This window comes from Mesoplodon bidens, assembly GCF_964165515.1.
Source record: "Mesoplodon bidens genome assembly, chromosome: 5".
Classification (NCBI taxonomy): Eukaryota; Metazoa; Chordata; class Mammalia; order Artiodactyla; family Ziphiidae; genus Mesoplodon; species Mesoplodon bidens.
Window position 1 is genome coordinate 117,023,417 of NC_138161.1, and position 15,951 is coordinate 117,039,367.

Genomic DNA, 15,951 nt, shown 5'->3' on the forward strand with positions numbered 1-15,951 from the left:
ACCACCTACTATAAAAATGTAGGTATGGTACTTCAAAATGAAAGATAAAGTATATTTAAGAAACACAGTTTAAAAACTCAGGACCACTTAGTTGAATGTCAGCAAGGTCATTAACACTTACAAGCATCTCGGATGTAGAGTAACATGGCTATGAAGATATAATCAACCAAACTCAGGCTGAGGCCATCTGCAAACAAGGCATCCCAGACCACCAGAAGATCCTGCAGGGGGAACTCTCGTCCAAACAGCAGCCGTACCCACCGTCTGGGAAGAAACAAAACCCAAATTCAAAAAATAGTACTTCTGAGAGTAATATAAAGAGGAATCATTTTCTCCTGTGACTGTGAAAAAATTATAAATTTTAACTGATCACACTGAGCAAATATTAGATATCAAAAATATAATACAGTGAAACCCAAGTTTTAAGCTTTCAAATGAGTTTTGTAATTTTATAACTAGGCCACAATCATTAAACTTTATTCTTATATGTATAAAACACAAGTATGATATTTGAAAAGGGTAGAAATCTTTCATATGTATTAGAAATCACAAATCTCAAAAAGGCAAAGAGAAAAATGAATGTAGTTTGATAGTTGTCTCATATGTAAGGTTATGAATTAAAAAGTAACAATATTCCAAAATTTTATATCATTACTGACTTTTTTTGTTAACTAGACTTTTGCAAATGGCCATATGACAAATTACTACAGCCAAACAGAAAACTGCATTCTCACATTTCACTCCTATGTAAAAATATTCATTTTAAAATTAAATGTGGAAAAAACAAAAGATATCTGTTTTTGTCAAGCGCAGACAGTTATTTCAAATGAAACATATAATGATACTTAATTTTTAACTTCAGAATAGATATACCTTATCAGTGAGGTTATCTTTCTAGGGGTAGTTTTCAAAACACAGTCAGTTTTATGGCCAGGAAAATGGACACTGATGCTACAGAGCAGACATAAGAGGCTAATAGGAATACTAAACAAGGTCTGTCTATAATTCTATATCATAAATAGTAACACCTCAGACTTTGAGCAAATGGTAAGCTATTTATATCTAATTCTTACAAGAAAATTAAAATAATTCACTTTGATATATTTTTATCCATTTACTTCTAATTTTATATATATGGCTATAATTTCCTTACACAAGCCTTTCTCTAGGAACTTCAGCTACAAATCTGTGTGATTCTGGCACACAGCAAAGACTCAAAAATTCTAAATTTCTAGTACCAATAAATAGTACAGAATAGAGGAGATACTTTAAAAATTAGTTAAGATATATTACCTCCTTGCAAAATTCAAAACCAAATATAACCATCTGTGAGGTTAAACTGAGGCCAAAAAAAAAAAAAATTCAAATACTGCTTTTTTTTCAGGGAGTATTACATTTAAGGAGGAATCAAAAAGCTGTGACAAAATAGTGTATAATCACACATACGTATCACAGTTTATTAGGAACCATATGATCAAATATTTGAGTTCTTTTATTCATATTACCAAATTAATCAACAGAATAATTAAACTATTTTCAACTTCATCTTAAATTATGGTACTCAATTTTTCAGGAAGAAATTTAATGTCTAAATGACATTTATCCTTTAAAAAATGTTACAGTATTGCTTAGAATTTTTATCTACATTTCAATTCTTACCTCACTGCTAATATATGAGAGGTGACTAACACAAAATATATATATGTATATTTTGTCTAAAATGCCTGTATTTATGTGGTTTAGAATGAAACATTATTTCTCCACACACTTCTAATTCTTTCAAATTACAAATGCTAATATTTACTGTTTTAAGAAGTACCAAAATATCCCTAAATTAAACAGGTTGCTCTTCTTAATTACAAACAATTAACTGGTCTTGCAAAGAGTGTCGGGGAACCACAGAATGGGCAAAGCAAAAAGTACCTGGATTAAACCATCTGGGGGACCTGTTTAAAGGACCTTTAAACTGATAACTATATCTGCATTAGTAAGTGACTAAAATCACATAGAACATGGTTATTCAGTTATCCAAGTGACACAACTGATGAAACATTCATCAATGAAAAAAACTGATGAGGGGCTAATGTATAACATGGTGACCATAGTTGGTAACACTGTATTGTATCATTGAAATTTGCTAAGAAAGAACTTAAATGTTCTCACCAAAAAAAAAGATAAATATGTGAGATCATGGCTATGTTAATTAAATAGATGGAGGAATCTTTTCACGATGTGCACGTACATCAAATCACAATGACGTATGCTAAATATCCTACAATTGTATGTGTCAAGTATACCTCAGTAACGCTGAAAAACATAAGTAAATAAATAAATAAGAATTATCTTGGTTTGACGGATAGGCAAATTTTGGCAATTTGAAAACTGCAAATTCTGACATTTAAGTGATTCCTCCTGGTTCAAATCTGGATGCCAGTACAAAACTCAAGGATCACAGCCATAAAACAATACTGTGCCCTGAATGTGGCCCCTTCCCTCCTGGAGGTTATTTTAATGCTTTCCTTATCTGAATAAGCCCACTTGGTAACTGCTGCTGCTGTTTCCCAAAAGACATTGCTTTTGCTAGGCCTTCTTATGTGCAGAGAAAAATTTTTCTGTGTGTTTTCCAAGCTATCTTCTATTGAAAGCAAAATGCCTTTTGAAAAAGGTGACATCTATCATATTACAATAAACATCATTTATCAAAAAAACCCTCCAAACTAATGAAGGTTAATACACACCACAGATGAGAATACAATGCTATCTTTTTCCCTCTTCCTTAAAGTTCGAATTCCTCTCATTTTCTTATGGACAATCACATCTTTGGTTTCATCATAGATAATGCATCGAAAACAAATCTACTTTTCAGAAATAATCTATATTCCTATTATTTCTACAATAAAATGCCCAGTTATTGCCCAAACCCCTTCTCTTGCAGCTTTCCTGCCATCTGGGGTTGTGTTAGCTTAGCTTCAAAAGCCACCCTGCAGATACATATGTGCAGCAGTTGCCACCGCAGAGCTGTCAGGAGTGGGGACTGCAGACACCTAGCAATCTACAGTGAATAAAACATGCCTTCAAAACCACACAGAATGTACGTCTTCAGTACTTTTATACTTAATGTGTAATCTGTGATGTGCCACTTTATAAATATTTTACATTGCTTTATTTTTGAAGTTTCACCTTGCCAAGTACACTGGTAAATAATTCCAGAGCAAGGACCAAAGTGTGTGTGTGTGTGTGTGTGTGTGTGTGAGAGAGAGAGAGAGAGAGAGAGAGAGAAAGAGAGACAGAGAGAAATAGAGAGAGAGCGTGAGCCAGGAAGTTCTCTGTGAAGAGCTCTGTACACTTTGCTAAGTGCTTTACGTGTTTACCAAGGTCTTGTTAAACTCACTGTAAAGCCACCTGTCACACTGCTGACAAGGAAAGGTGGCTAAATTGGAAATACAGGAATTCATCTGGTTAATGGCAGCATAAAAATAATTCACGAAGTGAAAAAAAAAACCAGAAACACAGAAGGAAAAAATTCATTAATAGGTGTTTAGCAAGTTTCTTTTATATAAAACTTTTAATAAGTTGTACATGCAAGGATATTACATTAAAGTAAAATATAGTTTCCTCTATTTTATCTGCAATTATAGGAAAATTAAGGCCAAATTCTCAAAATATTTAAGGCGTACACTGTATGACTAATGGAACGCTTTGGGACCAACAATGACCTTATCAATAATTTAATCATTTTTATCCCAACTGGGTTTAGTTCATACATATATTCACCACACACAAAATTTCCTGTGCTATTTTGGACTTTCTTCATTGAGCTTAAAAACCAAGAAAAAAATCAGTTCTTTATGGAATGAGTTACCAATAGAAACTATTTCAGTATGCTTTTGTATTCCTAGAAAGGAAAACTTACTCTAAGAAATGAGGTCCTGTAAAGAAGTCACTCCTAAAATTAACATGCTTTTATTGCAGTTAAAAATATTTAGCAAGAGTTTAAGTTACACTTAAGGGTAGCATTAAACCTTTCTTTTAGCTTCAGTTTAACTGCTTGATACTATTAATCTTGCTTTATGTATGTTACACCTGCAGATTGCAATGCTTGTAACCTATACCTTGTATCATTTGTGATAATACAATAATTCATTTTTTACTAGACTTACTTAGTAATTAAAATCTACACAAACCAAAAAGACCTTCTGAAGTATTAAATTTAATAATAAACCACCCAAAGACAGGACAGTCTCTATGTCTGCACTTATTCCACTATTCTCAGTTTTAAATTTCTGTGTAATTAAGTTGCTATCCCCTGGGGATCAGTGATTCCTGATAGTGTTATTGCTTGGTGAACGACCCATGGAAACACCAAGAGAAATATATTTTTTACTGATCAGTTTATGAAAATGACCAATTTGACTGAGGTTTAAATAAACAATTTGACTGAGGCTTAAATAAACATAGCCTTAATCCAACATGGCTGCAGTAGGTTATACATGCAGAAAGCAATTTATACACTAGATCTTCATTTCTTTTTTCTTCTGAAATATGGGTACAGCCACCTTGGAAGAACAAGTAAAATGGAAAAGGTATATTCAATTTAATTTAACAAACACTATAGGGACATCTTGAGTAACCTGTGATCACTGGGTAAGCATATTGGAACACAAAAGAGCAATGTTAGAGTTTTGCTTAATGATATTAATTTTGTCTTTTGCTTTCTGTTCACTTGTACTTTTCAAAACTAACAGTTAATTTTTAAATAATCCATGCCTGGTAGAGAAGAAACACAGAATCCAAATTCTGTGTTTGTGTCAGACAAAAACAAAAGCAAATCAAAAGTTCCCATGTTTGTGCCTGCCACCTCCCTTGACTGAATTTAGGCTCTTCTTATACTGGGTTCCTTTGTACTCAGTTCTTTTTGAATTAATTTACCCTGAGTTTTCCTTTATGTCAACTCTGTGAAAACAGTCTTAAAATTAGAACCAAATATTGTAGTTATTATAATTAGGGTCACAAGGCATTCTCATCTTTTTTTTTTTTTTTTGCGGTACGCGGGCCTCTCACCGCCGTGGCCTCTCCCGTTGTGGAGCACAGGCTCCGGACGCATAGGCCCAGCGGCCATGGCTCATGGGCCCAGTCGTGCCGCGGCATGTGGGATCCTCCCGGACCGGGGCACGAACCCGCGTCCCCTGCATTGGCAGGCGGACTCTCAACCACTGCACCACCAGGGAAGCCCGAAGCATTCTCATCTTTAATTCTAACTTCTTTGGAGAGCAAAGCCACAAAAGATGGAAGCCAAAATAAATCATTTTCCCCCCCAATTTCATGTTTATTCTTCTTCTGACAGCTCTGCAGAATACATTATTGGAAGATGCTTAGCCTGTTGACTATTTTTTCAATCTATTTCAATTTGGTCTTCTTAAAAATATTTGGGATCTGCATGTGTTACAGAAAGATCTGAATACTTCAAGCCCATCAAACTCTGCTGCAAAAACAGAAGGAACTGCAACTTCAAATTAGTTATTATCTTTAAGGAACTCAAATTTGCTTTCTAAGTGCTCCTTGTAATACACAGGTTGAAGCCAGCTTGAATTTGGCTTTCTGGGAACACGTGTTAACCCTAACTTAACCCCCACAGGATAAGTACACGAACTGTTAAAAGCGTATTTTTGACTTTGAGGAAAATTCTCTGTTCCTTTCAGTGGGCAGTACATAGCCCTTTATTAAGGAATGTTTCTTATTCCAAAAATAAGTTCCTAATAATTATCACCCATTCGTACTGTAATTTATTCTCTTTGGCGAGGGTCTGAAGCTGTTTTGTCAGAACTATAATACGCCCTTTGCAAAAATAGCCTGAATGGAAAGCAGAGCCTTGTGTATCTATGTTTTTTCAGAGGTTCAAGATGCTCTGAGAGTGTGGGGCACAGAGGATGACCATCACATGTCTTGAGGCTGTATAATCCTTGAACGTTCTCTCTCTCCCTCCCTCCCTCCCTCTCCCTCTCTCTCTGTCTCTCTCTCTCTCTCTCTGTCTCTCTCTCTCTCTCACACACACACACACACACACACACAATTCTTTCAGAGGTAGACCTGCCATTTGGGTTACAAATATGTTATATCAAGGAGTAATTTTAGGATGTATGATTTACCAGCAAGTTCAAATAAAGCTATTGAAAGGTGGTCATACTCCAATATCGATTTAGTTGTACGAATAGGATGTGCTCTCACTGAGAATCCTATTGTACACTCCAGCCAGGGTGCAGCTGGAATCATAGCCCTGACTCAAGAGAACATCGGGGTCAAAGCTGCTAAGAAGTAATCTCTCTACCCGATCACTTACTTGGGCTCCACTACAAGTGAGCTACTGGGCATCTCCTTGAGAAAATTACTTGGAAGCCACTCCGACCTATGAATAACAGCATGAAGAATTCATGGACGGTTGGTGGTCATGTTGGGACAATTAATTTTAGGCTCTGTGAATACTAGTGTTTATTTATACTATAAACAAGTCTTACTTCTAGGAAGTCTATAAATAGGTTTTGTTCTGTCATTTTATCTTCAGGAAAGGGAGTTATGAGCAAGTCGGTTTTCTGAAAGAGCACACACAGGCTTCCTAAAAATAATTGCTCCTATCCTTCCTAATCTGAAACTCATTAAAAAACAAAACAAACCTTGGGCGACTTTATTATTATTATTTTTTTGAAATTGTCATTGGCTATTTCACATACCAGTGAAATCTTAGCCTCACTGAATAACACTTTTCAATTTCCTCTGCATAAATCTCCTAATACACTCATATACATTGTTGGAGGAACTAACATAAGGTATAACACTAAACTAAGAAATATCATCAGGATCCACGTGATTCAGGGTGGATGTAAGACGGCGTGTCTGCAGACCAGTCACACGTCATGAAGAGAGTCAGACTGAGCCCCTTCCTAAGAGGCAGCAGCGGTGCCTGGTTTCTATGACTTCTTACCGCTTACCTGTAGCTGTAGGCACCTTCTGGGGTGGTTTTCTTGGGCCCTCTCTTCCTTCTCCCCCTCCCCGCCATCGCACAAGGCGCCCCGACCCTGCCTAGCTGTTCGGAGGCTAGGACAAGTGCGTCACTCAGGCCTGATGTTTGCAGCTTCCATATCTATTCTGTTCCCCAATCACACTGTCCAGAGATGAAGGCGCTGATAAACAGATCCCAGCTAAAGGGTTAATTACTGATAGGCTGGTTTGGTTCCTCTTCCTTCTGCAGCAGATCACAAGCTCCTTGGGATTATTTGGTGTTGGGCAGAGTAGGGGAGTTAACAAATGTTTATTAAATTATTATGAATCCTCCTTCCCAGGTCAGCTCTTGTTAACCAGTGATCTTCTTGATCTTGAGCCTGCATCCTTGATCTCTCATAACGTTTCCTAGCTGCTCATCTGACATTCGCCTGGGCTGCTCTCATCTCTGTAGGGATCCCTGGACACACATACTGAATAGTAAGTGATCACACCTAAGAAGGAAACGACCCTAAGCCCTCTCTCTTGGACCTTCTCCCTTCACTTCCTGTACTCTGGCCCCCTGCTTGCCTACACCTCAGATGCTCTGCAGCTGGGGCCTGCCCTCAAAATGTGACCCTAGGACCGGCCCCAACATTGGGGAGCTTGTTAGAAATGCAGACTCCCAGGTCCCCAATATAGTCCTACTGGATCAGACTCTTCATTTTAACCAGACCTACAGTTGATCTCTGTGTATATTAAAGTTTTGGAAGCCATGGACTAGGTGACAGTTCCCTGTTTCCTACTCATTTTGGTGCCAGCTGTCAGGGCTCCTAAAATCCACCGTGCATCTGTGTATAATGTTATTCTAGGAGGAGAGAAAAGGCTTAAACTATTGGATGACTCTTCTAACTAGAGTAATGGTCTCAAACTTTAGTATGCATCAGACGTGCCTGGAGGGCTTATTAAAACACAGATTGCTAGGACGCATCCTCAGAGTGTCAGGTTCTGGTTCTGAGATTTAGACGGGGCCCGATCGTTTGCATTCTGAACTAGTTCCCTGTAGTTGCTGATGCTGATCCACAGATCACAATATGAGAATCACTAAATGCGGTTCTGGTTTCTGTTCACATCCCCTCTTAGTCCTGGGTGAGGGTCTTCTCATCAGCTTACTCATTGGTTTCGTGGGCCAATGGCCATGAAACATCTAATGGCTGGGACACCAAGCACACACAGCCAAACCTCTCTTAACATTCTATCTCTAGTAATATCTATACTTCTTGCCCCAAGGAAAACGTTACTGTAAAAACATGATCCAATAAAAAGGAGAAACACAGACATTTGGGAAAGGGAGAAGGCCTCCCAAAGGTTAGGAGAAACTGGGCCACTCTGATTTTGTTTAACTCCCAGTATATTACAAGATGAAGAAATGCCAGAACAAAGCCATAAAAATTGTGACATTTTAAAAGTTAAAATTTGTAGGTCAATGTTTTTTAAACATTAATTTACTATGATGGTTACATACAATTGCAGTTGAAGGCAGAGCAAACACTCTTAAGTTTGAGGCTCTCTGTGTTTAGCCCTGAGTTGATGACTCTCCTGGGTTCTCTGGTGATCGGCTCTAACGAGGTGAGAGTTGGGATGGGACAGGACATGGCCAATAAGCTAGCTGCAAGGAGGGGAGTGACCAGTGCATACAAGGGGCAGAGAATCCCAGGGCCGCCAGGACCCAAAAGGGCACTCTCCTAGTCCCCATGCAGAAGCCCTACAACACTGGGAGCCTGGCTGAATGGCCAACAATTTGGTGTTTTCTCTCCTGTGTGACCCATGAACCATTCGCACCCTGAGGTTCCGTGCTATCAGTATGCTCAGACGGATCTGTCTCTAAAAGAAAACATGCATTTAAAATGTTTTACCTGGAAAGATAAAGAGCTAAACAGTAAGAGATGTCTGCCCCAATGGTATCATTACTACCAGCCCCACGATGACCTGGTAGAAGAGAGATTTCAGGATAAGGCAGTTTCCCTGGAACCTCTCAGATCTCCAAGCACAGTTGAAACAAAGGAAGACCACCCAAACAAGGCCAAGCAGAGGCTATTTATTCAAAGCTTGCTCTAGCAAGGGAATCAGCTACCATAACTTGTGTTTGGCAAAGGATCAAAAGCAGTCAGGGCAGTGAGAAAGCTTTATTAGTGAATCAAAGAGAAGGCTTCAGGTCTGCCTGATTGGAGGCTATAAGGATGGCGCTGGGCTGATCAGAAGATGATCCTCATTTGTGATTGATTTGGGGAGCATATGAGCTTTCTCTGTTTGGTCCTGAGCTGGAAGCAGGCAAAAATAGGGGAGTGGGCAGTCACTGACCAAGTCCTGACTGTTCCGGGCTGATTTTGCTGCAGAGGCTGTGGCTTGGCTTCTTGCACAGGTCAGCGCTCTCTTGCCCTAGATTGCCTGGCCAGTGTTCACTTTCTCATTCAGTCTTTCTTTACCGACTCCAGGCTGCTCGGCCTACGCCCATGCCTAGTCTAGAACCAGCTACAGTTTCAGTTTCACAACATTACTTTCTCGGGTAGTTCTGAAGTCTAAAGGGAGACAAGATTGAGAGGCAGTGGCAATGGGTGTGTTGTTTCCCTCTTTACAAAGCTTTATGGAAAGCATGAAAGAGTGAAACTTAAATTCTATTCCCTATATAACTAGAGGGGAGTTGTGGGCCCCTTTGAGAATTCGATCAAGTTGATGAACCCTCTCCCCTAAAATATACACACATCCACACACATACTCATGTGCAAGCCATTTCAGGAGTTTAGCTGATCCATGGACCTTAAATGAAGAAGTTATGCTCTATATTACTGTTTATTTTACTGTAGAGGTTTATATTGCCATGGAAAGTTATACTCTGATGAAAGGAACACACAGCCTCTTTGTGCCTATTTCAAATTATCTCCTTGCATTTTAAAGGAAGAGCATATCTTCTTTCTTCCTGGATTAAGTCTCTGCTACTGAGGAGCTAATCTTTGTGGCTCAGCTGGTTGAACAGCCTATAATTCAGCCCCATATTGGAAAAGTGCCCATGACTGGCAATACTCACCTTCACTAAGCTGGGGATGGAACAGCTGGGGAGAGGGCAGCGGGCATCCTTCACTGACTTCCTCTCCTGGCTCAGGCTAGCCCTGATCTGACCGTAAGTAAGGCTGCTATGAAAAACACCCAGGATCTTCATTTAACATGTATTTCCTGAAATTCAACTGTGTAGCAGGCACTGTGCTAGGCCCTAGACGGGATGAGATGCTGACAACTTTCAATCATTAACACGGAAATTATCCAAAGTAAAATTCTAGTTCAGTCAAAGCCCTACCAATCTGGGTTCCCACAGTCACTCTGTATTTTTCTGTGCCCCCTCCCCACTAAGTGCCCCAATCAACCAGGGTATGTTCAGGGAATGCAAACTAATGGCAACATTAGCACAATATAGTTAGGAAGGTAAAAACAATTAAAAACACCACTAAATACATTTCAAAGTCAAGTATTAACTGTTTTTGGATTATCCACCGTTTGGGATCATATGTGCCCTGGTTCCTGTCCATTAGTGCAGATAATGAAGAGCGGAATGTATCTGCACGGGGCCCAGCTGACTTAAAAGGGGGCAGCAGTCAGTGAGGGAGAAGGGCGGTCAACACCCCCACAGTTCAACTCAGACCGTCACAGTTACCTTTCTCTAATAATGGAAGCAAAATGGGAACAAAAGAGGGTTAAAGAGGGGTGGGCTACTCCACTTTATCCCTGGCTCCCTAGCTAACAGCTGAAGTTTAGTGCCCAAACAACTTTACAATCAACTGTGTGTGTGTGTGTGTACATTTTTTTAAAAAAGGGACAAATATACACCAAGCAAAAATAAAATGCATTTCCTTACGCATAGATTTCACAATTTATAATAATGGCAAATATCATGCATTTATATGACTTTTTTGATTTCTAGAAGTACTACCAAATACATGAACTAAAAATTACCCTTAACTCTCTAAAAGTGGTATTTCTTCAAGTGGTCTGTGGAATATAGGCATTAGAATCACCTGTGGGAAAACTGCATGTTTCAGAGACAGGTGATGACTTTGTTGAGCCTCCAGTACAGAATGATGGGTCCAAACAGGCAGGGCAGGCACCCGCATGTTACAGATGTCCCGACAGAGGCCCATGGCCCGGCCAGAGCACACCCCAATCAAAAGCAGACTGTAGATTTAGACAATGATACTTTAGCTCCAAGCTCAGTGTTCCACCTACTTTTTTATAATCCTCTGAATTCTCCTCTATAATTCCTGAAGGATATCTAATTCAGATTTATATTTAAAAACACCTCTTCACATTCATGTCTGAGTCACAAGACTCAGAATGCACAGTAACTACTCTTGCTATCTATCATCACTAAGTTTTTCTGAGTAGAAGAAGTGGAGCTTTCTGAAGGACTTATTTTGATAAATCATGATCAGCTATTTCACGAGCACTCCAGTTACATACAATACAGTGGTAATTACAGCTACAGGACCCTACAAGATTTAGAGTGTTTCCTTTCAAGGAAACTCATTAAGGAAACTATAGAGAACTAAGAACTTACAAAGAAAAATTAATTGCCACTTTTGGTCAGCCTATTTTAGAAAGACTTATGAGGTCTAGATTGTATATTGGGCTAACGGAGAGAGCAGAAACTCAGTGAATTCTGGCTTACTGAGGGCATCATGGTACATAATACGTTCATAAATTAATCTGCTCGTAAAGCAACTCACATATGAAGCACAAAAACATCCCGTAAAACACGTTAAATTTATTTTTATCAACAATACTCATTTCCTTTCCACATCAGCTAGCAGTTACTGTGGCTGAGAGCTGGTTCTGAGAAGCTACAAATCCACGATCTCAAAGGTGGAAATGCTGCTCTGGCCACAGCCTCCTGTCTTACCAGTGTTCTCACTTCCAAAATTCTTCTATTTCCTGTGAATTACAGTGAAAACTATGTGGGGTTATTATTTTGTTAATTTCTGCAAGGTGAAAAATAATTTTAACGTGTAACGGGACATACAGTGAGAAGTAATTTCTCTTACTCTTCCTTGATCCACTCCCTCCAAATCCACCTTCCTAAGTGCAGCCAATGTGCTTCCATAACACAGAGGCACTTTTAGGTATGCAAACGCCTTTTAAAAACAGACATGGGAACATACTATGTCATGCATTTTAAAATTTACCAATATGATTGTTAAAATGGAGAACATTCCAAATCAGCATTTATAGAAATACTTTATCCTTTTTTGTGGTTGCAGAGTATTCCACTGAGTGGACGTATCATGATTCAACCAGTTCTTTTATTTTGAGGGCATTTAGATTTCTCCCTTAGTTATTACACATGTCTCTGTATGGGTCTTTGTGCTTGAAAGCACAGTATATCTTGGAAAGAAGGAAACGGTTTACTTCATGTTACCTCAACACTTTAGTTTGATTTTGGACTCTTTGATTACAAAGAGTAGAAGTGAATGATCTCAGGAAAAAAGGGGGCATTTGGGAACACAGTAAAACAGTGGTTTTCAAAGTGTAGTCCCTGGACCAGTAGCATCAGCATTACCTGAGAATTTCTTCAAACTGCAAATTTTTGGACATTCCCCACCCATATCTACTAAACCAGAAATCCTGGCAGAATTTGAACAAGCCCTCTGGGTGATTCTGATGCAAGCTCAAGTTTGAAGCCCCTACTTTAAGAGTTATATAACAGAATACAGTTCTGGGCCCAAAAGCTACCAGGGACCAAGGAAGTTTCAGTGAAGTTTCAGTTTCTTTTTTCATCTTTCTCAAGCTACAGGGAGGTCTCTTTTCCCAGGCAGAAATTTTATTATAATGTTGTCAAATTTACCAAACTTTTTTCTTTATGGTTTATGGGTATTTGAATATTGCACCTAGGAATATAAAAATAATAATTTTATTCCAGTTTTGTTTTATTCCAGTTTTGTTTATATCACTGATCTACCTGGAATTTATTTTGGTTCAAAAATAGAGATACAGTTTCATGGTTTACCACATAGCTAGTTAGTTCTAAAAACTGTACTATTAAGTAATCCATTATTTTTCTATTGATTTGAAATTCTACTTTTATCATACATAAAATTCCCATATGTACTGAGGGTCCTATATGTATTGACCCTTTACCAATTCCAAACTGTTATAAGTATGGTATCTTTACAACACATTGTAACAGGGGATGGGGCTAATGACAAGTTTATTCCAGAACATTCCTGGCTATACCTGAATGTATAAAGTTAAAAACGAATTTTTTGTAATTAAAATTTTATTTATGTTTGCTTTTAAAATTAAGGTATAACTGACATAATATTATATTAGTTTCGAGTGTACAACACGATGGTTCAATACTTGTATATACTGCAAAATGATCACCACAATAAATCAAGTTAATATCTGTCACCATACAGCTACAATTTTTTTCTTGTGACTAGAACTTTGAAGATCTACTCTCCTATCTACTTTTCAACATGCAATACAGTATTATTAACTATAATCACATGCTGCACACTGCATTCCCAAGACTTATTCATTTGACAGCTGGAAATTTGCACCTTTTGTAATTTATTATTAATTTGTACATGTATATTTTCTATTTTTCTATTTTATTATTTTAATGTTTGTTACTTATTTTCCCCCAAAGAAAGTTTGTATGTATACTAGTTTGTGTCATTTATGTTTTCTTATCAATTCATAACTTTTAGTTTTAATTCCTTCATTTTGTTTTCTTTAGATTTACTTTGCTGTTATTTTCCTCACTACCTGAGATGAATGTCTGATTCACATATTTTTATTCCTTTTTTGTTTATTAATTTAAGAGTATCAGGCTAAGAACTTCTAAGAGTATTGTTTTAGTCAAAATCAACAAGTTTTGATCAATATACTTTAATTATCATTATTTTCTAGAACTTACACAATTTCAATTTTGATTTCCTTTTAATACAAGAGTAAAGAGAGTTTTAATATTTTCAGTGATAGGTTTGTCTCAGGGTTGTTTTCTATTTTTGTTATTAACCTCAAGTGTTGTCGTCAAAGAATACAACTTTCTACTATGTGAAATTTATTGAAGCTTTTCTTTGTGGCTACTTTAAAAATAAATATTCTATGGATACATTAATTTCATTCTCTGTTTCTTGTATATAGAGTTCGATATATATTACTTAGGTCTGACATTCAATGTGAATAGTTAGGTTCTCTACATCCCTACTTTAGAGTGAGTTGGCCTGATTTACCATGAATGAGGAGAGGTACAAGTCATTTATTACTACCGTATTTCTATGTATTTCTCCTTATATTTCCTGCAACTGTTACATTATAAATTCTGAGGGGCTTTTTTATGAGGGGGGAGTGGGAGGTATACAATGATTAAAGAAAGCTCTTCATTATAAACTGTAAAGTTTTTCACATTCATAAAATGTTCTCATTTATCTCATTCAATGCTATTTGCTTTAAATTCATTTTGTCTGATATGAATATTATTATACCTCATTTTCATTTGCTTTTTTTTTAGTATGCCTGTGCAAATTGTTTTATTTTCAATCAGTTTCCTTTGCTTTAGAGGTGATTTTCTTAGAGTAGGGTTGGTTTATTTTATTTTTTAAAATAATTTCCCTTTCAGATCTTGCTGCAATAGCTGATATGACACATAAAACTGGATAAAATATATGAAACACGCAGACATAAGAAAACAGGCAATGTGGGAACAGATGTATATGTATGACTGATTCACTTTGTTATAAAGCAGAAACTAATTTAAAAAATTTAAAAAATAAATAAATTTAAAGCAAAAAAAAAAAAAAAAAAAAAAAAAGAAAACAGGCAGAACAGCACCATGATCCTTAATGTAAGGGGGAAAAGAAAACAAGGGGATCTCTGTAACTGGTTTTCTGCCTGGAAGTACTTTTGAGAGCACAGAGCAGGATGGGGAAACCCAAAGCAATGTGCATGGGTCTTGCTGGGTTGAGAAGACAGAAAGGCTGAGGTAAGTCTGCAGGATATGTTATCTTTAAAGGAGAAAGTTACACAGAGAAAGAACTCGGAGGTCTGCACTGGGGGATCTCCTTAACATTTTCCCTGAATACTAAGGTGTGCGTGTGTAGGGTAAAACTCCAGTAGGCTCAGGAAAGAAAAACTACCAGAGAAAGAACTCCTACTGGGGAGTGTAAAAATTGCAAGAAGGTTTTACAAGGCTGGGAAACATCTACGTTCTGACTAAACAGGCTTAAGAGAAATTGGTGTATACACAGGGAATCCAGTGGAAATCCCTGAAGTGCCATGTCTTAGTAGTAGGGCTAAATTGGCCCTTGGGTAGAGGATACATTAGAACCATACTTTAAAAAAAGTCTAAAAACAAGTATCAAAAAGATCAAGATGATCCAAAAGTAATTTAACAGACTGCCAAAAGTAAACTCAACATTCCTCTAAAGGAAGACCACAAAATTCAGAAAATCAACAACATAACATTCAAAGTACACAGCATTAAAAAAAAACCACAGATGATGAGAAAAAATAGTGAAATGTAACATACAACTAAACATACCAGAAAGGAATAAGACCAGTTTTACACAAATTCTTCCTAAAAATATGAAAGAAGCAGAAACTCATATTGAAGCCAGCATTACTGAGATCCCAAAGACAGAAAATGCAGACCAATATCCACCACAAACATAAGCATGAAGATCCTTAACAAAATATTATCAAGTTGTATACAAAAGGCACAGAGATCAGACAGGAAGAAATAAAGTGATCTGTAACTGCAGATGAAATAATTTTCAAACAAAATCCCAAACAATCTATAAAGAAGCTACTTAAGCTAGTAAGTAACTTCAGAAAGGATACAGGTTAATATACCAAAATCAGTTACATTTTTACATACTAGGAATGAACACCTAGAAATCGAAATTAAAAGAATCAGCACCCCCCAAA

The 15,951-nt window shown here is 37.4% G+C and overlaps 1 protein-coding gene across 3 annotated transcripts in view; it reads right to left on the minus strand.

The window, feature by feature from the left end:
• TBC1D5 (TBC1 domain family member 5) overlaps window positions 1–15,951 on the minus strand; it is a 558,005-nt gene that overhangs the window by 157,553 nt on the left and 384,501 nt on the right. For all 3 annotated transcript variants that reach the window (XM_081234126.1, XM_081234127.1, XM_081234125.1), the window contains one exon: window positions 122–264. In XM_081234126.1, the coding sequence (XP_081090252.1) occupies window positions 122–264 (143 nt within the window). The remainder of the gene's footprint in view (window positions 1–121; window positions 265–15,951) is intronic.